Source organism: Athene cunicularia (genome assembly GCF_003259725.1).
Source record: "Athene cunicularia isolate RWA chromosome 15 unlocalized genomic scaffold, athCun1 chr15_part1, whole genome shotgun sequence".
Taxonomy (NCBI): domain Eukaryota; kingdom Metazoa; phylum Chordata; class Aves; order Strigiformes; family Strigidae; genus Athene; species Athene cunicularia.
Genome location: NW_020799121.1, coordinates 3814132 through 3839314, shown reverse-complemented (window position 1 = coordinate 3839314; position 25183 = coordinate 3814132). Strand labels below are relative to the sequence as shown.

The following is a 25183-nucleotide window of genomic DNA, read 5'->3' as shown; positions in this document are numbered from 1 at the left end:
CACTAAGCACTCACAGTCCGTAGGGAATATCACTGACATAGCAGCGGCAGTTTATTACCTCCTTGTCAGAGGAATTTTACTCCAGTTGTTGAAGGACCCAGACAAATAAACTTCTTTCCCTCCTCCAGTCCAGCGAAATACTGTTGGTCGAGCTTGAGTGGGGGTTTTATCATTCACTTCTAGATCTTGTTGCCAAGCTAGGAATTCTTCTTTCTCCAATGGAGCCTACAAGCAAAATGTCTTAATCAAAAGGAATTCTCTCCTGGCAGAATTGGACAACCTACATTTTACCGAAGGCATTTTTTGCGCTCAGTCACGATTCTCTATGCTACAAGTCTCCAAGTAGTTTTTGTCAGATGCAGATTAGAAACTGCATTTCTAGATGCTGTTCACAAGTTCATTTGCACAAATTCTGCAAAGATGTTAAAGCCTTCCAAATCTGCAGAAAGAGCAGAAGGCAAAATAACCCCCCTTCCTTTAGCCTAAATTATGTTTAAATTACTTGAGCTCACAAAAGTCTTCAAAATACACAGATAAAAGAGGGAGAAAAATAATTAAGAAGATATACACTTAAGAAGCATTTAGATTACAGAAACATAGTAGGCACAAAATTTGTAGTAGGCAGAAAGATTATGAGTTGTCTATAGGAAACAGTTCTGACCAACAATTGAAATATAAGTGTAATTTTCTTTTAGATATTCTTACACAATACACAAGGCATGTCTAACAATCCATCTAATACTGAGCAAAAACCCCTCAGTTAACAGATCTTTTAATATGGAAAATAATAGACAGGTAAAATGTCATTGTTAACTGCAAGAGCATTAAGGATCCAAAGGAAGCTGGGGCATTGTACTCAAAGCTTTGAGTCAGTTACGTTTTAGTTTTTCTACAATTAATTCTTGGCAGAAACCATGACGTATCTGCCTGAACATCAATGCACTATCTCTCCTTAGCATGGGAAGCAAAGGGAACAGTTTTGTGTGTAAACTCAAGGACAGAATCACTGAAGGTTGCTAACAGCCCCACAACTGAACAGCATCCCCAAGTTAGTGTTAGAAGACAAGAATAAACCAGGTTCCGCCGCGGGCGCGCTCCGTGTCGGCTGCCCCAGCGGGAGCCGCGGCCCCGCCCGCCGTGAGTGCCGAGCCTGGGCCGGAGGCGGCGGGCTGCGCCTCCCGAGCCTGTTCAGATCGCCGCGCAAGGAGGGTCTGGACACGCTCGGGGGAACGCGGGTGAGCCCCAGGACGCTGGACGGGGCCATAAATGCGCTTTTTAACGGGAAACGGGAGCGAGAGCCGATGCACGGCTGCTGCCAGCGAGGGGGTCAAAGCTGCCTGGGAAACCACCAGCACAGGGCTCTTTCCTGGAGGAAGCACAGATGGGAATTAAGTCCTTAAGTGATAAATGTTTCCCAAGTTGTATTACACTCACATATTCTCTAACATATTTCTGTAGGCATTTCCAATTACACTGCCGCATTTCACCCTTTGCTCTTCATCAGCTGTCGCTGTCTTTCTCCTACTTTTCCAACAGGCATAAAACTGTGCGGGCTGCAGGTTCCCGGGTCGGCAGTTCTTTTTACAAGAAAACTGTTGGGTTTTTTTCTTAACCAACGGAAGCAACCAGCAAACAGAAGGATTCCTACCAAACCGAAGCGTATCCTTGTGGCAGGCTGTATGTCGCGGGAAGGATCCTGCTGGGACAGCCAGATGCCCGGAGAACAGCTGCTCCTGGTTTGTCTTTCATGGGTAGAACATCTCGGCACGGGACAGCCTGCCAGAGGGGCTGCGAGGGGAATGTGTGCGGGCAGCTCTTCCCCAGCCCCTGCGGAACAGTTACCCTGCTATAAAATGCAGCTGTTATTTTGATATTTCACACAGCTTAGCACTATTAAATTCTTTGTCTCCGAACCAGATTGTTTTTCTCTCCCGAGTTCTTTTTTGGCCTGCGCTGGTTATGTCTGCAGACCTGTCTGCAGCGTAGGCTGGAGATACATGCTACCGTGTCGTAACTATTGCGACGATCCATTTACAGACTCATTGCAAGCAGCAGTACCTCCACTCTGGGGCCCATCCTCACTTCTTTGCAATGGTTTTTGTTACTTCTAAGAACCACAGATAGGTAATAAACTGCAAGATAAGGGCTGCTAACAGTTCATGAGGCTTGTAGGAACTGTTCTGTGGTGGGTCCAAGCATTACTTAAAGTTCTGCTATTAAAATGTGATGGTTCCTCCCTAGCTGTGATGAACCATCCATCTGTGGTGTGATTCTGTGTAAAATCTTTGGGAATTATTGGCCTGTGGACAGGACAGAGGCAATGGACGCCTGCATTGTGACCTCTTGGTAGCTGGGCTTCACTGTTGCTGCCTTCTCCTCTTTCTTTTCCCCATGACTGCTTTCTCTTCAGCCCTGACTCTGTCAGTCATGAGAGGTGGGTGTAGCACAGCCTGTAACTCTTTGTGAGGTGCCTGGTCCCCGAATTATGGCTGGATGACATTACACCATGAACAACAAGTCTTATATTGGGGACTTGCCACTGCTGCCTGCTAAATCATCGCCCTGCCTCCTCACAGGCATGTCTGTATGCATGGTCCTCACATGCACTGGTGTATTGGTTTCTCCTATCAGCCTGAGTGGGAGCCCAATTTCCTTACAGCTGTTAATGCAGGAGATGTGAGAAGCAAGAGATTAGCTGAAGAAATGCCACAAGGGCCTGGCAGAGCTCATCCACCCACTGATTTTCTGGAACCCTGAAGTTTTGCTCCATCCTTTAACAGCATCTGTGATTTTTTGCCTCCTTCCATGCTCTGCAACCTAAAGGGCATAAAAACTCCCCCTCTCCCATTCCATCCAGTTACCAGCCTCCACATTACAAAGGAAGACTACAAAATACCTTTTCTACTCCTGTCCCTTTACATACCTGTTTTAACCTTCTTTTTCTTACTGCCAGATGAGGATGTAATAGATGGGGAGCTAGTTCACATTCTTCCATCAGGACTTCCATATGTGTCACAAATGAGGTTCCTGGTTCACTTCCCTAGTGAGAATGTCAGAGGTGTCACTTGCCATTGAAATAATTTAGCAGACAACTCTCTCTAGCTTTGTAAACGGCCATCTCTCAGATGGGGGACATAGCAAGAGACCACTTAGGCCTAACCCTTGCTAAGCACTCCTGACGTTGGTACCGGAATAATTTGTTCCTTAACTGTTTAGCTGTGTACATTGCCTTACAATTCTGGGGGATGCCCAAGAATAGTGACCGTAAGCACCGTCACTGAGAAGGAAAGAAAGAATTAGATAAAAATATTCCCCTTGTCTCTCACACTAGCTGCCAACATAACCTTCAAGAAGACTCTTACTTTTGCCTTTAGCTGTTAGCTTTCCATCAGCCAAAGGAAGGTGGCGCTAGGTTGGGTGAATATTGCAAAATCTTTTAGTTAAATACGAATTCAGAACTGCAGATTATTTTACTCTGGTGTATTCAGGACCCTGCTTGTGTTCACTACCCACATTTCCATGGAACAAATACTCACCTTAAGCAAACATTAAATTTAGACATCACAAAAGCAAATATGAAATTTTGGTACTAGCAATCACACCAACCATGTGAATGCCCTAGGACTTATGTTGTCTGCTCAGGAAAAAGAAGTGGTGGTATCACGGAAACTGTATGGCAAATCACAACAGTATGGCAAATCACAAATCATTGCAAATGGCAGGCTGGAGGATAAAAGCATCAGGGGGAAATGTAACTAGATAATTTTGAGTAAGAAATTCCCTGGGAAAAAAAAAAATAAAAGCACAGTCTGCTTTCAGACTGTCCATAATCCATAAAACAAGATAAAAGTAATCGATTAAATGCTTTATCAGGTGTCATGACTGTGCTACACCACCTCACTGGGCAATGCGAGGTTTTAAAAGGAGATGCTTGTAAAATACCTGCAGGATATGAAAAGCCACATGCTCTCTGTGTTATTTACCATGTCACCAGCCACAAGCAAAGGTCAGCTCCTACCACTACTCACATCTACCTTATTTAATAAACATGAACTACACCTGGCTTGACTATTAAGACTCACATGAAGCATTTTATTCAGAAATTAATTTTAAGGCATTTTGGTTCTTGGCTCATAAGATGATGAGACTCAGCAGACTTTGTCAAAGTTCTAACAATCATGACAGAGCACTTTCGGTGATGTACAGGCTGAGGGGTCAAGTGAAGTGATATCTTTACTACTGAGTCATTCTACCCCCTCAGAGATATCACTTACCATCTTTCTTCATCAGCTGACTCATTTTTAAAGAAAGTAAGGACCAAATGATATATCTGAGGTCAGGAGAGACCAGTATTAGGAGAATGTATGATTTTGATTAAAAGGGGTGAAGAATCATCTTTTCAAACCTGAAGGCACAAAAAGTCAAGGCTAAACTTGTGCTAGCCCCACAGAAGGGATGGCACTCATCGACCACTTGTGCTCTAGGTCAGAATCTCATTTTCACTGTTTGGATTATCTCCTGGAGTTGGTTAAAATCAAAAGGCAATTAAGTCCCCACTGGACACTGGTTGAGATATGGGTACACGATGCTGCCATGCTTCACCATTACCACACAGCCTGCTCCGGTGTGCATTCCTTAATTTCAGTGGAGTTTTCTTTTCTCTTACCCCAGAGTATGTATTGAAAAAGAAATGCATTGGGCTAAAGTCTCAGACTGTGCAGTTTAAAGTCCTCATGAATCTGCTGGTATCTGGCAAAGGTTTTTGCTTGACACAATGCAAGCTTATTTAGCCCAAGTCATTGCAAGTGAAGTGGAAGCTGACTCAGCCCTACAGTTAGATATGACAAGAAGAGAAGAGCCATCCTCAGTCATGAGCTGGTAGATCAAATTCAGACATGCCATAAATCACATTATAAGGGACACGTGAGCAAGTGCTTCTTGTAGCCTCTGTGCCACAGAGAGCGAGTTAGGTGGCAGCAGCAGCAGAATGTATCCGACAGTTCAAAACAGGATAAATTTAACTGCAAAAGCCTTCCAGTTGAATTTCTTACTATAACCTTCCTTTCTGTCTTGGGCTCCCAAGTTTGTTCCTCCATCTTTACATTGGCTGAGTGATCTGTTTCCCAACCCCATCCTCCTTTTAGGTCACTTCTGAATTTAGCCCATTTAGCCAGGCTGCCAGGGAGTGATGCAGAGGAAGTTGGGCAGCCTCCTTAAAGGCTCACTCACATTTCAGGGACACATGCCGTTGCTGTGCATGCAGAACATGCCGTTGTGCTTGGGAAGCGGAAAATTGTGAGCGCACATAAAAATCACTCGTAGACCATTGCATCTCCTCTCAATTCCTCTACTCCAACATAACACTGCACACCTTCAGACGCCTACTAATTAAAAATGAGGTTGGAGATGGGAGGACAGCAAAAGGAAACCAACATTCAAGTAGTGTTTCAGCCTGATGGTACTACCCATGAAATACTGAGGGCTCAGCCTCAGAAGAGCTGCAGCCCTGCAGACATGCAGACTACCCTGCACAGGCCTTCTGACGTCTCTGACTTTGCCTGGAGGTATCTCGTCCAAAGTCAGGGTAGGTTCCACAGGTATTCAACTTCCTCTTAGTTTACCCCATTATCTGGAGTGAAGGTGTGGTGATATGGGCTCTTCCCTCCATGAAACAACACATTCTACAAAGGCTCCTGAACAGCTGTCAGGTAACCAGGATGTGGATTACAAGCTTGGCCCTGAATCAATCCAGTAACTCATCATAAGATTCTTCATATTAAATCTTACTTGCCTTGGAGAATCCAGTCCTTCAAGGGCATCCTCCTGTGCATGTGTGCACACACAGTGGACTCGAGATAAAAACTAACTGGGAAGATGACTCAGTCTCTCCCCTTCTGATGCAAAGCAATAACAAAATCCATCTTAGATAGCTGACAGACAAAGTTAGGGGGTCCAGGTACGGAAATGAGCCTAGAGAGATGCTTGCACACAGTTCCAGCACATGCACCTGGACTGATTCTGAGAGCGATGGACACTGTGGTAGCAATCAGATGCAACCTGTCTCCAGGCTGAGAGGCAGGACACAGTTCACACTGTGAGCACGTATCCAAAGATACAGCTACAAAAGCAACAGCTTCTGAAGACTCGAGCCAAACTGTTCATGGGTTGTGTTTGCAACCTCATCAATTGAAGAGCCACTGCTGATCTTCAAGTCACAACCTGTAAACTCCTGGGCGAGCCTGCAGTGAGACACCCGAAGAATTTCATTTCATATTGTCCCCTTGATTTTTTTCTGCTGTGCAATCTGATGAAACATACCCTGCATGTTGTTTAAGTGTCTGGCTGACCCCCTTCATATGGTAGCAGAGAAACTCCTCTTATATTTAGAAGCCCTCTTCTAGGGTTACATATCAAGATACATGCACACTGCTGTTTTGCAGAATGCAGCTGCCCTGTAAGAAGTGAAAGATGCTAACATGATCCAGGAGCTGAGGCCAGCAATTTCAAGTTTCCATCTGTCTCTGCCTGTAATACACACAGGAAGGAAGGGAGACCTGGACTTCAGGCATTATTTGGTGCATTCAGCATGCAGAAAGACTGCACCAAAAAATGGAAGCCTGGAGCAGCTTTGTGGAAGGAAGACTGTTTACCTGCCCAGGACACAGATGTTGAGCTGAAATATGTTTTACCGCTCCCCGCCCCCCTTTCATGAAATAACATCATTCAGAGCATACATATGGCAGCTCTTCTTTTTTTTTCCCCCACCAAAAATTGCAGATGCAATGCAAATAATAATGGGCCAAATCCAAATCTAGATGCATGTCAATGAAGAGCAGGTAATTTTCAAAGTCTGTCACAGATACTAGAATTTGTTTATATGCCCCTCAAAATATAAAGCAGGCACTAATTCCTCAGTCAGACAACTGCATTCTGCCTTCCACACCTACTGCTGTTGGCAGAGGTCTTGCTGATTTGGCCAGTAAAATATAATTAGTTTCCCTATGCTTGATACCTCACTTCGTACACGTCTGTCATACCTACAACAGAATGATTTGGTTATACAAGGACCATATTCATTTCCAGCACAAGCTGAGTTTCATTGCATTTCACAAACATGGTTGAAAATTTATGTCAACATTAATAAATTAAGAGAACTGATACCAGTACATTAGTAAAGCAAAAATAAGACTACCTATGACATAGAAGCACTAAAGGACATTAGAGGAATTGCTGCATTTCCCCCTCCCTGTCACATTAAGTGGTTTAATATAAAGCCTTTATTTTTATACCAATCAATAGCACTGTAAGGTAGCAACATTTATCTTCAGAAGCACTGAAGAAACAATGGCTCAATTCTCAATTATATTAAGAGCGAGACTTCAAAGATATTTATGAGCACCAAGATGCAAGTTAGATTTCCAGTATGGTTTTCAAAAGCATTTGAACAAGTCAGGTGTCTAGCTCCTATTGATCTAAATCCTTGCCAGGCACTTTCAAAAAATACCTCAAGTTGCCTATCCCGATTCTCTATTGCCCGAATAACTTTGGAAATCTTTCTCCCCTCTCACACCACTAGCTGTGGTTTAGTTTACAGTACCAAAGTTTATTATTCTGCAGAAGGATGAAACACTTTTTTTTTGGTACACCCTTTCTGACTTTTAGTACACTGACACAGAGGACTGTTACTACAGCAATGCAATGGCGTTTACTTATATGCAGCAATTCAAGGTGGAGAAGATCTGACCTCTGTTACCTGCTGAGACACCTCGTTCAGTGACCTCATTTGACCACTTTTTGACCCTCATGGTAGGAAAGCCCCGAGGAGACCATCGAGGGACCATTTTGAACACTCAACACTCTCTGGGTGCTATTTTGAAAATGAAGCAAAGAGCCTTCCTTGCTGATATTTTGAGCATTAGCTGATCTCTAGCAACTTCTGCATGTACTAGCTACATTACAGACTGGTTGTACAGGATCATGTATGTCTGAAATCCTGGTTTTGCTTTGATCCATTTCACTCTGAAACTGTCCAAGGGGTTAGAAAAAGGGATATTACTCTTTAAAATAGAAAAGGCAACAAAACTTAGGAAAGACACTTCCCACATACCAGAATGGACATGAATTAAAAGTAATTTTATTCCACTTCTCAATGACAGTTCTATCATATCTGGTAATAAGGCAAGCTACCAAAAGTCCCACAAGACATATCAGACCATTGAAAGAGTATTCAAAAACAAAAGAGGAGTTCACAGAACAGCCAATTCTTGGGATCATCAAAATCAGTGGCAAGATTCCCACTTGGACACATTCAATCAGTATAAATGCTGAAGAAATCAACTGATTTCACCAGTGTTTGTGAAGTTTTATACTGGAGTAATTAAGGATATAGGTGATGCATCACTGACTTCAATGAAAAAAAGAATTTGGCAGAAAGAAAAGCAAGTAAGCACATAAAAAGTATAATACCAAGGCACAGAAAATGCATGCTACTTCCAGGCATATGTTTTAACAGGTAAAGGTTTCTGGGAGCCTTTTTTTTTTTTTTTTTTAATAGGTAGTTGTACTCCTGCCAGGCATGATTCTTTTCTCACTTGCACCTGCAGAACTCCCATGCATTTCTGGGTAGTCTGTCCAGATTTATGTTAGTGCAAAGAGAGTAAGTGTAAGTCAGCATAGCTTGCTTGAAGATGTAGTAACAATTTAAAGCAAATGGAGCAACAACCACTGAAGATGTAGCCATCTGTCTTAGCGCTCACCAGAGCTTACTCCTTTTAACACGGAATATTTGTGTGACAAAACAAATATATTCTTTCCAATAGTTTTCAGGTAATAAAAAACAGCTGTCCCATGCTAAGTTTTCTTAAGGTATCAAGAAACTGCAGTAATTTAGAGGCCATCAATTTTGTAACCTAAGGCTGTTCACTGGGTAATGTCTTAGGATTAGTAAGAGTGTATGTAACTATGTGAGGGTACAAAAGTCTGTCCATCTCTAACTGCATCGATATATAGAATATTCATAGCAAGATGAGAGGATGAACTAAACAAAAAGACATGAACAAAGCAGAACACAGTGAAACTATGTGACTTGCTAGAGGAACAGTAACAAAGGGATGCAGAAGAACATCTATTTAAAAAGAAGATCTTTTTTTCAGTTAAAAAAAAAGGAACTTTTTACATATGTGAAGTTGAAAGAGGAAAATATGATCAGTGCAACTTTAATGCAGGACTGGAGCAAAGTCAAGGGAGTTCAACAATGAAAGACAACAAAACAAAAATAAATCATCAACAAAAATATGGATGTTATGGAAGAAGAGTGTCTCTTAATAATCAAGTGATTAAAATCGGTCCCAGGTGGTTAAAAATCCAAGGTAAAGACCTAAAAGCTGAGGATGACAGAAGAAAGCAGCCGCTGAGTCAGAGTACGCCCACGACATTATAAAATCACATAACAGGATAAAATCATAACCCCATGGTTACGATTGTGTTATGCTGAGACTATTTTAAAGTAATAAAAATATCCTTAATGGCCTGATCCAAAACCCACTGGAGGCAACAGAAGTTCTTCTACTAGCTTCAGCGGGCTGTGCATCAGATCTTATGTTGCAGACTATAAACAGTCTAGATATGTTGGCTTTGTCTGCCTAAGGTCAGCCAGGGAACATCATGGATCCAGCATACATTCCATGTAAATGAGAAAGAAAAGGGAGTTGTTAGGGCAAGATCTCATTATACATGAGGGTAAAAGAGAAAATGCTGCTTTATACTGAAATTTCTTATAAATAAATAATTTTGAAAACCTGGTCACGCCATGCTGATTAACTAACTGGACTATCAGTTCATCCACCAGCAACATTCCTCTGCAGACTTGTAGGGTTGAATCTAAGAGTCTGGAATGAAGGGTTTCCTTCTCTTCTTCTGTTTCCCCTCCCGAGATTAACATGATGATATCCCCCAAGTGCAGTCCTGGTCTTCAGATAGCATGCTGCAAGGACACAGAAATATGTATTTTTAAAGGAGGAAAAGACAGAGAGTTTGCTTTGTTAGATTAAATTATTAATTCTACCGATCTAATGGATACATTATGCCACATTAGTGGCACTTGTTCTCTTAACAAACATCCTCTAGATTAGTGGTTCAATACAGTGTTGAATCAAAGAGCTATGTTTCTAATGGCACCAGTCATCTGTCAATCTGAGCTGAATTTTTAAACTGGGTTACCTGAATCAATGCAAGTTAGGATCTTTCATTGCCAGGAAACAGGCTCTTATTTGACAAAGTTTCATGAGGTCAACAGCATCTCTGCTTCTTTGAAGTGATACATAAAACAGTCAGGCAAGAACAGTAGCAGTAGACAACTTAGTAAATACAACCACAATATATGACAGATGTTTTAAAAAGGACTGGGTAACCTCTCTTGTGCACCTGCATTAGAAGAAAGATCTGAGAAGTTCCCCCAAATTCTTGGCAGGTCTCAAACACCACCCACAGATGTACTGATCTCCCTGGTTTGTCCCTGGATGCCTAGCTCTCTGCCGGAGTCCAAAATACCTTCTCCATCAAGCAGCTATCTTTTAGCAGCTCCTTAAAGAGAGTTTTAGGACATGAGGCACTAAACAGTAAGTATATCCTGCAGACAGCATTAACTCCTGTGTTGATTGTCTCTTGGATGCTGCTCAGGACTCCAGTGGGCAGAATCTATTGTGGGGACATTTCCTCCATGCGCAGATGAAACAACTGGACCAGAATTTTTAATGTGGCTTGCTGAGGAAATGAGGTTGATATAATCACATTGCCCCTGTGCATCTACATGTCTGCCACTACTCAGCCTCTGAAGCTGATTGAACACATCTGGCAGAGAGAGGACTTTAAGATCGTACATTTGGACAAATCCAGTAAAAAGAGGTAGGGTGTCAAGGAGTTAACCAGTTAGTGCCCTTACTGATAGAAAAGCAGCAGTATGAGCTCACTGACTAGGTGGACACCAATAACTAATGTGGGTAGAACACGACAGGAATTCCCTGGCTTCAGACTTTGTGCTCTATCAGTTAGCAGCAGGTCAGTCCCTGTAGTGAAGGCAGGTAGTCTTCCTTGACTCTTTTTTCCTATGGTAAGGTACAGAGAACAGCATTGCCAATGTAAAGATCTGGAGGCTGGCTGTGTAATTCCTGTCATCTTACTGGCCCTCAGTTTATTCTGTCTCTGAAAGAGAGACAGTCCCTCAGTGAAACTGCTGCAAAGCTTTTGAGAGTCTCAGGAAGGAGACAGCAGAGATTTTAAAAATAATCTTGCATGCCTTTTCCCCCTGAAGTATTATTTCTAAGTTAGTAAGAAAAACTTACATATACATCTGTCCCCATTGCACAGTCTAAATGCTTACTCCTTTTCCTTCTACCAGTAATTACCAACGTTGTATTACTGCACATATGCTTGATTTAAGGCCCTACTGGTTATGAAACAGTATAAGCTAGTACTTTCCACACAGCCTGGCTGTGTCTCTGTCTTCCTTTGAAGCCATGCTGACAGGTGGTATTTCTGCGACTCCCATGGGGTGAAGTTCTAGATCAAGTGAGATTAAAGAAGGGGTCAGAAGTTCACACTCCTCTACGAAAGCATTAAAATATCATAATGGTTTGCATGAAATTCCGAAGTCACTGAACACAACAACCCTTCTCACATGTTATTACCAGAAGATAATTCTACCCTCCTGTGGCCCTGGGGTTCAAGATAAACAAAAACAATGAACTTCTGATGTGAATTTAAAAAGTCTTGGACACTGGTGCATTGGCAGGAGTTTCTTGCATTCCTTTCCTGCAGTATTTTGGCTACCCTTCCTCATAGCAAAGCTGTTGCCATCTCTGTCAGAGCTCTACAGAAAAGCTTATATCTTTAGTTCACTCTAACACCTCTTATTAAGTCTCCACATTTCTAGTTGACTCGCTCCCAACATGCCTACTCTGCAGAGCACCACTATAGAGGTGCACAGAAGACATGGGCTTTGTATGATGTTTTGTGGCTCAGTTGGGACACAAAACTTATGTGAGCTCTAGTTCTGCCCTGAGCAGCTTTGTCAAGTGTCACTCAGATGCTAGAGATAGTGTAAAAGTATGTGCTGCAAGAAGCTGCACATTGTTTCAGACGAACAGGCTGTGCAGCAAACCCAGCAATGGAATAAGAATGCACGATTCCTGTGGTAGCATGAAGTAGAATATGACATGTTGCAATCCAGTTAAGAAAAGGGTTTGGAATACCTGGGGTGTCCTCCACTTAAGTAAGAAGGTCCCAGCCAAGATTATGTTTCCCTAAATCCTGCCAGTAGGACTCAAATGAAATCCAAAGACACCAAAAGTCTTGTGCATTCAAAAAGCAAAACAAAACAGAATTTGGAATCTGCTCCAAAAGTTTGAAGACTGCTCTGAAAACACAGATCATGAATTACTGGACAACCCTCAGTCACTGACAAAATTATTAGCTTTTGCTGATCAAAATACTTAAGAAAAGACAGGAAGGCTGTCTTGAAATCCATTCAAGTCAGTGCAAAGGCTACTAACAGGCTTCATGAAGGAGTGTAAGAACAGAGGTAGTGGGACAGAGCCAGCAGCCGCCTTTGCAGCACCTCCTCTCTAACAGCGACATCTTACAAATGCCTGATGGGACTGTGTGAGAAAAGGCTATGTCCAGGGTGATACTTCTCCCTCTATTGCCTTCCAGCTCTGGCAATCTGCAGTTTAGAAACATCCTGAGCCCAAGATTGTAGCTGCATCTTTGCATTTAAACTTTTTTTTTTTTTTGTAACTTCATATGCTACTGTTTCAAGACATTTGTAATTTTTCTATCCACAGCAACCAGAAGGAATAAGTCCCACAGCTGCACTGTACGTCACATGGAAAAGGACCTCAGTGTTCAAAGCTGTTTTCCTGTGGTGCCACTTCATCTCATTCATAACAGACAACAAATAATCACTCTATTCCACTGCCTTTAACAACCAGTTCCTAAGTCTTTCTTTCCCAAGCCAAGGAGATTGTGTCTATTTTGTCTGTCCACATATAAAGGTTTTTTCATACCTTGCAGCCCTTCTCTCCATTGTGTTTTGTTTTTTTTGTTGGTGGGGTTGGGTTTTTTGGTGGTGGGGTTGTTTTTGGTTTTGTGGGTTTTTTTGGTTTGGTTTTTATTTGTGTGGATGTGTGTTTATATATATATATATATATATATATACACTGTGTGTATATACAGTGTGTATATATATATATATACACACACTGCACCTTTCTTAAGTCAAGGACATCAGGACTAGAGGCAGGATTCAGGATGTGGTTCCAGCTGCACGTCGCCTGTCATTAGGTTGCCATTCACTCCCTAACCAGGCACGTTACAGCTGATTAAGGCCACGTGCAGGCTATGGCGCACAGCTCTGCACTGTCTCAGTTAGTAGTGATGCCTCTTATGGAAGGATATCAAATATATCCCTTTTCTCACTGCAGTTCTTGATGGACAACATACACAGGGTTAGACTCAGTGGCAACACAAGTATTGGTTTAATTTACATCTGAGCAAGCAGTGGCAGTGTAATTAGGCATTCAGGACTGGCAAGGTAGGAGTGCAGGAGAAGCTGACAGGAGAGGGTAAAAGTTATGGAATGGAGTAAGAATAAATTTGGCCAAGTGTGGAATGAGGGACAGCCCTGATTCAGCACACACCACAGCTTAACTCTCAGTGATTCCTCAGCATAATGAGGAACACCCCAGTTTACATTGATCAAGACAGACCAGTTTTATTGCTGGGCTGTTAACTCCAGTGATGCAAGTGACAGCTTCCCCTTGTCTACATTCAGGGTCACGACTGCAGAAGGTAGATAGTTCCCAAGTGCTGGGTGGGCCCTGTTCCAGGCTATATATATATATATATATATATATATATATATGTATCACTATATATCTTGATATATGTTTGCTAAAGATAACATGCCAGTGTTGAAGACAAACGAGGCTCTCCAAGGCAGCAGCAGAAGCTCTGAGTTGGCTTAGCACTGAGTTAATCTTCAAAATGAAAAAGTCAAGGCTGTTTCTTCCATGCAGACGTAGGTGTTGCCTGCTGTTATTCCTGTGCTACTGTTGCTCTGCAACTGAATAAACCAAAGGCAGCACGCCAGGCAGCTCAGGGCTCAGAGGCAGGAGTTTTATGAAAAAATGAAAGGGCCTCCCTTGAGTCCACCAGTATTACTGGAGGTATAATTGGGGGTATAACGTCACTCTTTGTTCAAAGCAGGAATTTCTTACACTTCCTCTCTGCAGCTTCTACCAGATCTACCCTCAACACTCCTGACTAGATGTTTTTCTCCTGGCTGAGGCACGTGAAGTACCACAAGAGCTCCCTCAGCAATGCTTAAAGCACAGGTATTAACCCCTTTCCGAAGCAAGATGGAACACACAGTAGTTTTGGGTACTGAAAAGAGACAAGAGGAGATGTGGGAACAAATGGATAACTTTGGTTGGAATTTTTAATAGGGCATGTGGGTTTTGATATCCAGAGGCTACTGAAATTCCGCAATTTAGGCACTGCCCTCATTGAACTAGTCTTCTAGAAATGCCATTCATAGAGAGGAAATTACTTTCCAGTAAATACTGAAGGAATCTGCGTCCAGAGATGGAGAAGTATTTCAGTGCTCAATTCACAGTGGTTTCAATGAGAGATGCTCAAGAACGGCAAAGAGAGGTTTTTTGACACTTAAGTTGTGAGTCTGCACTGGAGACTGAGAAACTCTGTTGAAGACAGCAAGGGACTGCTTGGGACTGTGCAAGAGTGGTGGTGATAAACCACAGGGCACATCCCCCAAAGTGCTGGAGCAACTGCCTGGCATATCAGGTGCCTTGACCCAGATGGAGCTTCGGAAGAAGGATGTAGCTGTCCAGGTGCAGCTGTGGGGAGTGACTGCTGCCTGTCTTTGGGGCTGGGACATTGGTGGCTCTCCAGTGGAAGTGGTACTCTGAGGCTCTGCATCTCCAGGGAAAAGAGCTTCAGGAGGAGGTGAGCAGACTGCAGACCATCAGCGTGCACAAACAGGAGACCAACAGGGTCTCCACAGAGACTCTGCCTGAGCTCTACAAAGCAAAGGATGAACAACTGAAAACTACACTTGAACAAGAGCTGAATGGAGACTTACATGATGGGGAAGGCCTGAAGTTTATGACTTCTGGCAGGAGAAGGAAGGCTCCTTCTTGGCCTGCAGATCCTCCAGGACATGTGTAGCCAGCCCCCTAGAAGAAGGTGAGGAGTTGTTTTGAAGGAGACTTCAGAGTCAGCTGAGCCTGAATCAAATTTTTGTACCAAGAGGGGAAGTTGTGTAACAATTGATAGAGATTCCCTCCTGCCAACCTGACTTGGATGTCTCAGGTTTGTTGCTTTCCAGCAGCTCAGACCCAGGATGTTGTGGAAGAACTCCCAAGGCTCAAGGCTCATCCAGCCCTCAAACTCATTATACCTTAGCAGGACCACAGATAAACCAGAATGAGCTAGTAACATTTATCACAGGGTTTGTGAATACTCAAGTAACACTCTGTGAGAAGCTCTAACAGTCATAGGAGAACAGATAAAGTACTAACACAGAAATGGAATGGTAGGGTGGTAAACAACAAGCTCTAGGGAGAAATACATCAGAATATGGAAGGAGAATACAAGGGAGTACTCCCAATGGTAATTTCCAATGAGACTTGTCCTTTGAAAACCAAAAGAAACCACATGGAATGTCAGCAGGAGCAACGGGGTGATATGGTAGCTGATGAATTTCATGATAAAACACACAGTAATGAATCCTGGGTCAAGCTTTTCATACATGTTGCTGATGTCTAAATTAACTTTCAGGAAAAATGCATGTGTAGGTCATGGAAACATCAAATCTGTGCCTAATGGTAAACAAACGGTTACAGGGCTAACTATCATATTATTCTATTAGGCTATTTTGTACTATCTTACAAATACTGAAGCATATATATTAAAGTTAGCATGGAAGTAATTTACCATTACTTCACATTAGCAGAGTACGAAGCAGCTGTTAGTAAATAATCTTGACCAAGGTACAAATGGATGCGAGATAACTGCACAGAGAATGCAATGCCATCCACACCAGTGGCATGTCAAACTCAAAGACAATTTAATGTAAAATATAAATGTCCAAGAGTAAGGCAGCAAAGGGGACTCGGGTAAGCGTGGAGGTTGGAAAGGGCAGTTGGGTGCTCCTCATTTTCACATCAGAAAAATAAAGAAGATCATAGCTCCCATCAAACACCTTCCTAGAAGCTTTTTGGAGTGTGACATGTAAGAGGGAGAAAGGGAACAATAAAGAGACTGGAAAGCCAGAGAGCAGGGTGAACCCAGTAAACAGTGAGTCCTCACAAAACCCAAGGTACCATTTGGCCAAATCTCTATGGAAACTACTCACTGAATACAGAAATTAATATCCCAGCAGTTCACTGAGGGCTCCCAGGCACCTGGCAATGCTTCCACCTAACACAGAGATTTTTCTCTTAAAAAAACCCCAAAAACCCAAACACAAAACCAATTTTTAAAAATCCGCAAGAGACAAAGCTTAAGATAAAACCATAAAGTCACCTTATACTGATTTACTGCTGCTTACTTCCTTGAGGGTAGGAAAGAGAGAGGTGCGTACAAATACTAACTAGATGTAAAGTGTTAACTACCACTAATACCTGGCAGTGGGTGTAAAAAAGCATTCACACGTTGAGCACACAGGGTCCTGCTGTAGCAGAAGTGAAATGTTGACTAAAACTAAATGCAGGTAGTGTGCCCTGGTTAACGTGAATGCTGCAGGTCAGTGCTGTCTGCCACTCCTCAGGCTGCCCTAAAAAAAAAAAAAAAAAAAAAATTGAGCTGCTATCCTTGTCTGAGAAATGATGAGTAAGGTAGTAGAAGCGAACAGAGGAATTTACTGCTGCTGTCAATTACAAAACTTGGCACACCCTGCCTGAAGTGACTTGGTTTGAAATCTGAGGGCTGAGCAAACTGAACACAAGCTGAACCAAAGACAGATCCAGCTTGCAAAATGCATGAGAAATTAATGAATATACAGTAAGCTTCTGATTCTGCAGCACCATCCACTAACATCCTACCGAAATGGACCCCATCCCACTAAACTCCCTGCAGTTCAGCATGGTGTACTTCAAATTTTTGTCTGAAAACGTTGTACATGTTTAAACAGCTACCCCATTCCACTCCCCAGAGGTGTCTGCATTTCAGTGGTGGATGAGGTGATCTCTGTTTATAGTTTATACATAAGTTTGCACAGCACACTAAAAGGCTCTCCAGCCAAAACAGCCAATAATAAATTGATTTAAATTGGTTATTTTAATGGGAAGTGCACATTACTATGGGGCAAAGAACAGATTGTCACACAACCTTAAGAAAGGATATCAATACCCTAATTACTTTTGTCCTCTTTAGCTCACAGTCCATCTGGGTAACCACTCTGTATACAGAGATTTATTTGTTGAGCTTCTTCACTATTGTTGCAGGTCAGTCACACAGCACTGAGAGCAAACGACCTTATCCCACAGCAAGCCAAGTCAAAAGTACATTTACAGTCACTTTTGGTATAGTTATGGTCACCTTAATATCAAACAGTAAAATAGCAATTGACTGTCATCTTCTCCTTGCAAAGCTAAAAGATCTGTTGGACAGATTGTGAGATGGAAAATCAGCACCTGGAGACTGTATTACCTGAAATCTAAGGATCTCTATGCACTTGCTCTTACAGATGTTAAACTGGCCTCAACTGGAAAAACCTTTGGGAGCTGCAAGAGTTTCTAGAAAATCCACTGCTGCTAAGACACAGTTGTTCGCATTTGACCACGGACAATTCGAATTTTCTGAATTGCAAAATAAGTAAAAATCGCGCCTTTGGAAAACATGCACACATCCCTAAATTTTAACATTAGTAGATAGTTCTGACAACCTTCAGTTTCACATTCTGAGGCCCGTGCACAGAGGAGAACTGCTTGCATTGGAACTAGTAGCATTTTGCTTACCGTTGTGAAATGAACTACACAATAGATTCCAATGATGACAAGGCCAATGATAATTGATGCCACAGCAACCCAGAGTGCATTGCGACCCAGTCTTTTTGACCCTTCTATATCTCCTTGATTATAACTGTTTAAAGCCTGTAGAAGAAAAAAGAGAGTTTGTGATTTTTTTTTTTTTTTAAACAGAAAAGCGACACAAACCAACGCGGCTGCTTTGAACTACTTTCTGTGCACATTGGTACTGTAGAAAGGACTACAGAAAATGGTGATTTACTTTGTAAAAATCAACTGCCAACAGTCCAAGGTAATCAGGGAGTCTAGTTTCCTGTTCCACTCATTTTCAGTACAGCTCTTTTATTTTCAGTGATGAAATATATTCATACGATGAGTTTTCTTGTACACACCAGCATAAAAGCTGTCAAATCAAATCAACTCTAATCCACCCACATAAATCAGTGGCTTTTATCTCCGGAAACATTTTTATAGTATATGTGAACTGTTAGTTGGCCACTTCACTAGCAGTGAAATAAATTCTTATGCTTTATAGAACTATAAACATGAAAAGGAGCATAAATAGGTTGGGGTATTTTTTTTACTGAAAGCCTCAGGAAAACTTCTTAGAAAAAGCTTACTAATTTCTTATTTTTCCAGTGTTTTACTTTTCAAAACAAAATTTGAAGAATTAATATTAGGTAGTTTCCTGATGGTAGAAAACAAAAATAAAACAAAGAAACACAGATCATCTGAACAAAACATCTGAGTGCCATCTTCAGAGGCTGGAAATTCTGCCCCCTTGCATTTTTTGAATACACTGATAATTATTATCATCTTATATATCAGACATACAGATATTAGCTCAACAGACTTGAGTTTATTTCTATCCACCCATGATTTGGCAGATGCTTTATAATTACTACATATAGAGATTGCAAGGTGTAATAGGACCGCTCTGATCTTCTAGACTTTTGTGAGACAGACTGTAGGATTTCCTGATTTAATTTCGGTTTTAACCAGACCATATTTTTAAAAGAAAAGATTCAGTGAAGGACACTGAAGTATTCCAGTACATGAGTGTAACAGTTTGTATTAACTTTTTCCCAAGAATAAGATGCTATCAAAGAATTTTTTTAAAAGGTATTATTACTAAGAATTATTTTGTAAGATTAGGAGAGTTTGAGTTCATAAACCATGACAGTGAGTCCAGATTTCTTTATCAGATTGCATTATTAAACTATCTCAGCATACTTCCTCAGGGAATCAGGTTAGTCATAACCTGTTCTTCCCTAACTCTTAAGTATTCCAGGAAGTATCCCAGAAATGGGAAGTGTAGGAGAAGAAATATGGGGACCTGATCAAATGAACTGTTCTGCGGACTAAATAATTCAGGTTGTCTTTAGAAATTAAGAAATTTAGAAATTTAGAAAATGACTGCATGAAGTACCACCAAGTGCTATTAGGAAAGTGCTTTAGTTATGAATTACTTCTCGTAGTAAAGACAGAACAACAGTTATTCAACAGAATGAAGATCTGAGGCTGTGGAGAGCAGGAAAGGAATGAACTTCAGAGGATACCAAGCATTGTTGTACAAACTTTTTTCCCCAAGCAGAGAAATAATGAGGGACATTATCTCTGTGTTGCGTTGATTAGTGAGCACACAGAAGTTAATGGGCTAGACGCATCCTTGGTGTTAGCACTGCAGTAAGATCACTCGTGCCAAGACAGTCCCAAAGCAATGAAGTCTACATTCCTAGAATTGCATCTCAAGGATAAGTGCAGGTACTTATTCTCTGGTGTCTAAGAAAGACTGAGCTGCTGATGCACTCTTGCTCTTAAAAGAGACTGATACATTTCTTCCCTTCCTGGAAGCCTACGTGCCTATACATTCCTCTATTTTATTTCCCTAAAGAATATCACTAATACTTCTGCTCTGCTGTCAAATTTCATTGAGGTTGGCTAGTGGACTTAAAGGATACAGTGGGGAAAGAGGGAAGGGATGGAAACGAGAGGCGGACACAAACACACAGTCCAGTAGGATGATGTCACCTCTGATCCTCCACCAGTGCAGTCTCCTGTTAAAGGGTGGCTGGCACAGTTCCTCCCATCTAAGTTACTCCACTGCTTTCAGAAGTCCTGTGTACAGAAGAGCTTTCTTAGGTTTTCTCAAAATACATTCAGGAAGGTCAGTAAAAGGACTATCAGGAGAAACTGGCTTGGCTTGGTCTCGAGCAGGCTGACTTCTCCTTCTGCCTCTGTCAGCAGTTATGAATGTGACTGTAGCTACAGGGAGAAACATGGAGAAACATCACTGATACCCCAGTCCTATACTTTGTTCCCCCCCTCCCCATCAAAGAACACGCTTTGCATGACATCTAGAGGGGTCCTGTAAACACTCTAAACTCGGTTCCCCTACATGTGGTCTCAAGACTGAGACAGAGTTGTATGTGAGACATGACAGCACCAGCTCGCAGTTCTGTGCAATTTTACTAACGTATTTAGGAAGTCTGGAGAATGTCCCTGTGATTTCTGCAGGTGCTGCATGAATAATTCAGCCTGTGCGCTTTAATAAATAATGTCATTTTAATATAAATCCATGATGAAGAGGAGGAAAACAGCATTAAGGATAAAGAAGAGGATTTGGGAGAGACAGGAAGGAGACAAAAGTTTCTTTATTAAGAGGTTTAAATTAAATGGCATAACTTGGCATTCAAGAAAAAAATAAGAGGTTTGGGGGAGTGGTTAGGGTCTGATGCAAAGCTCTGAAGTTCATTTACTTCCATCTGCTTCAAAAGGCCCTTGGATCAAGCTTTCAGTTTTCAACATTCGACACAGACAACATTAACTGTTAAAGCCTTAAATGTTACACCCGTTTATCTCCAAGGGCTAGGCAATATCTACAGAATACAGCATCTGTGTGTGACATCTGGTCTGTCCAACTTTTAGAACAAATTTCAGCCATTTTCTATCTAATACCATATGATTTCTCAGGTTTCTGCTATCTCCCTCACTATGAAGTCATAAACTAAATTAAAGCCACAGTTCCACAGCTGCTTATTTACTTGAGCGATCTCAGTGACTTCACCAGGTTCACACACATCTATTTATAAAATATATTCTCAGTTCAACAATGAAGCAACTTAACCTCATATGAACAAATTTCCTGAATTAGCTACAAACTATTAATCCCTTTTAACATGCATTTTCTGTTCCACATTCCCAAAGCACCGTTTACGGCAAAAGCAGAAATACTACTGAATTACTTCAGAAATCCTCCTCTACACCTCTTACAAATCTGGCAGACCAGACTGTGGTTCTCTGATCAACATTTTCTAGGCTTTCCATAAGCCAGGCTGTAACAAACCTTATTTGGCTGTGCCTGGAAATGAGACTCTCTATGTCAAACCAAAGGAAGAGTGAGACATGCTGGCTCAGTATGACTCCTCACTGTGAAAACAACTTATAGTGAAAGAGGAAGAAGAGGGGGGACACAAGGAGCAATTCAGAACCAGGCTTGATTTCTGCTTCTTGGCAAATGAAATGGGCAGGTGATGAGCAGGACACGATGAAAGGGGCCGTATAGCAGCGCATAAACAACGGCTGGACTTCTGTGTCTCTGGGGACAGGCTGAAAGTGGCGTTGCAGAGGAAAAGCTTACCAATTTGCAGAGATAAGGGCCATGCAAAAATGTTTTTAAGAATAGCTGCTGAGCCTTGTTGTTTAATACTCCTGAAATAGGTACAGGCTGTCCCACAGGGTGTTAGATGCCCAGGTACCGACAAACTACTTACAAAAAGCTGTATGAATAATAAACTTTCCAAATAAACTCTCTAACTAAAGAGAAGTACAGCTGTACAGGAACAGTGGTTTCTATGCTAGTCACTGACCTGACCAAAGCCAACACACTTGTTAGGAACCCAATCAGAAGAGTGGGATCCCCTCAGGAGGCAAGTTTCATCCTTTGCTGTCCCATGATTTCCACCACCCTCTTACTCATTCTCATAAGTCTCTGCTTAGGGAAACTAAACTCAGACAAGGCATCTGAATCCAAGCGTAACAAGTGCAGTCAAAGAACTTGTTGCTGTCGGAAGCAGATGAGCCAAAATGGTCACAACTTGACCACATACATTGTTTGAAACATGCAAATGATTAAAGAAAAATGTGTCTACATAAAGAGGGAGTTAGGAGCAAACAATGAGGGAGAAACAGCTTTTGAGAGACTGTTTTGAAGTTGTTACAAATCTAAGGCTATGGAATTAAATGACTAATTCAACATACAGTTCTCTGAAATAAAGACAACCAAAAGTGTTGAGAAAGGCCAAAGATCATTCAACTATCAGAGCTCGGTGCTGGTATTAGAAATATCCAATTCATTTCTCGGAGTTGTCCCACGGCCTCCCTCTAGCTCTGATTCCATGAGTCAGGTACAGCCAGTCCACTTGAGCCAGGTCTCAGCTACAAGGGCAGTTCCCTGCCAGTTAGGTGCTCTTTGGGTTCACAACAGGGGGAACAGACACCACTGCAGACAAGGAGCCGAAGAGCTCAGTGACACAATGCCTAGCGGCAGCCTCGCACCAGAGAAGTCTCTTCTGTCACATGAGCCTCCTGACTTGGTACCTGCCCCCCACACTCCTGCCCCTGATGCCTGTGGTCTCACCTACGTGAGGAAGAATAGGACAAGTCTGAGCGAGGCACCTCTGGGGTTGTGTGAGCCAACTAATTGTACAGCAACACGATACAGCTGCTAGAAGCAACAGGAAGCAGGAGAACTGATGGCATCTGGCTGGAACTCCAGAGGAGCACTGAGAACAGTAATCCTACAGCCAGCAGTCCTGGCTGGGACCCTGGGGAAAACAGATCTCCATTTGCTATAAATGCCAAACAATCCTCACATCTGCCAGTGACCAGCAACTAGTCTGAGGGGGCTGCTCTTGTGATGCCAATATATCAACGGACACTGATGCCATTAAGTGTCCATTCTACTAGCTTACCCCTGTCATGAGAAATAGATTTCTTTCACAAAGGAAGTAAGGAACAAGAAAAGGTTATTATCACAATAGGGGGAACTTGGGAGAGGTGGATTCTAAAAATACAGTCAAGGAGGTAAAATCTGAAATGGTAAGGTTTGTGCCCCCAAAGGTGAGAACAAAGTGATGAAACCAGTGCTGGAGTTGTAAATGGGGCAGCAGAAGAGACTGAAGACAAATCTGTCATTTAATTCAGGGGTGTGTTAGAGCCCAGACTCTACTTTTAGAGTGAAAACACTGCCTGAATTCAGAGCACTGAAGGAGGACATGACCTAGGCAAACAGGGTGGTGAACCATGCCCCTCTAGAAGCCAACAGGACTTTTCTTTCCAGACCCATTCTAAGTGGAAATTTATAGAGAACTCCACTTTTATGGGTCTTTATCTCTTCTGACACAAGATCTCAGACAAACTCTGCAGACTATAAAGGTATCTTCTTGACGGAAAAGAAAATAATCCACTCTTGCATCTCAGTGTTAACCTTCAGCAACTCTAGGAAACAAGCCGAGAAAGACACAGAGGATGTAGATCCCAGCAGAAGTGGAAATAAAACCAACATTGGTCACAATGCAGAACCTGGAGTTGACATTAATGGAGCAGTTACAGGTTGCAGCTCCAAAAGGCAGGGGAATCAGGCTGTGGAAAAGAAGTTGGACATGTTACTTTCACAGAAAAGGAGAGGCTTTAGGTAAGAATGCTGTTGAAATAGAAGGCATTCACATACAGTGGAGATTACTGGTTTGGGTTTTGTCTCCCCCCTTTAAGGGAGTGGGCAGCTGAGACCTGTACAGACTGTTTAGCATTCAGGAAGTGCTCTTCCCACCCTGGTTTCCACATATCCCCCTGGTGACAGTTACTTACACCTGACTCCAAACGCCTGCATGAACCAACTAGGGCGTGGGTGCAGATTTTTCCATATGGGGTGCAAAAATCTTTAGAGGCCAAATTCTGTCCTTGACAGTTAACTTCTGTGCAGCCCTAGTGCTTTGGTGAAAGTACTGTCACAGTGAACAGATGCTCGCAGCCCCAGATCACCAGCTCTCATTACTTTATATAGCACCCTAAGTGTCCACAGACAAAAAGAATGCTGGGTACCAGCAGAACCAAATCTTCTCAAAGCAAGGAAAAGTGCATGTTGTATAGTTAAGTTAACAACAAAGAAAATAAACACATAGAAGAAAAATTAAAATGACATCTAATACTTATCCAGGCAAAAAGGGTTGTGAAGATGGCTTTGGAATAGCTTCTTCAAGGAATTTGCAAGCTTAAGGCACGTATCCCAATATTTAGGTGTGATTTCTGATCAATCTTACTGGTTTTAAAAGAGTGTGCTTTAGTGTATATTAGATATAATCAATCTCACACTTAATTGCAAAAAGAAACAACTATATTTTTTACTTACCTTTTCAGCCTGGCTGTCAGAGAAAAGGATGAAAATACACAACATGTTTTAAACCCTTTTCAGCTCCTAAACAACAGAAATACATTGCAGTATTACTGATTACACTGACCACGTATCCTATTAGAAAAGTCTGGATCTGACTCTGCAACTTTTAACTCAAAGAAGATTCTGTTCTAGCAATCCTTGTGAAGTTAACGGGACTGGCGGATTAGTACGGATTATGCAAATCCCTTATGGTTTGTACGAGTAAGGCTGTTCTCTCGGTGTACTTGATACTCAATTTTATAAGGGGTTTTGCCAGCAACCTACTATCGTTATCGTTGTGTGCATTATTCTAGCAGACAGTATCATGCTAAAGAACTTGTTATCTGGAAAAAAAGGCACTTCTGTGTGATTAGCTGAAGTAGAAACCACACCTGTTCCTCTGCAAATCTAATTTCTGCTCCCCAACTGCCACTTTCACGCACAGATACTATGCCCAATTCAGTGTGCAAGTTAGCTGATGTAACAAATCTCACCAATTGGGGTAAACCTCCCTCTGCTATCTAGTCCGATGCTGAAAACTGGATTTGAGCTGCCTTTCACTCCCCGTTTCCTATCTGCTGCTGGGGTAGCTAATGCTGATGCTCTCCGGCTCGCTGCCTCACCTAACTCTGTCCACACAGGCCAGGGACAAGCGGTTCAAAGGCGGCGGGATGCCCGGTAGCCTGGCGGCTCCCCCCGCCCCGCT

The 25183-nt window shown here is 42.2% G+C and overlaps 1 protein-coding gene across 1 annotated transcript; it reads right to left on the bottom strand.

The window, feature by feature from the left end:
* Positions 1-8118: 8118 nt before the first annotated feature.
* On the bottom strand, positions 8119-24520 carry TMEM233 (transmembrane protein 233). The gene is given in 5 exon segments (XM_026860064.1): positions 8119-8319; positions 8322-8385; positions 8388-8422; positions 18035-18170; positions 24454-24520. Coding segments are annotated over 5 exon segments (372 nt in total). The 5' UTR covers positions 24499-24520; the 3' UTR covers positions 8119-8227.
* Between the last annotated feature and the right edge of the window lie 663 nt (positions 24521-25183).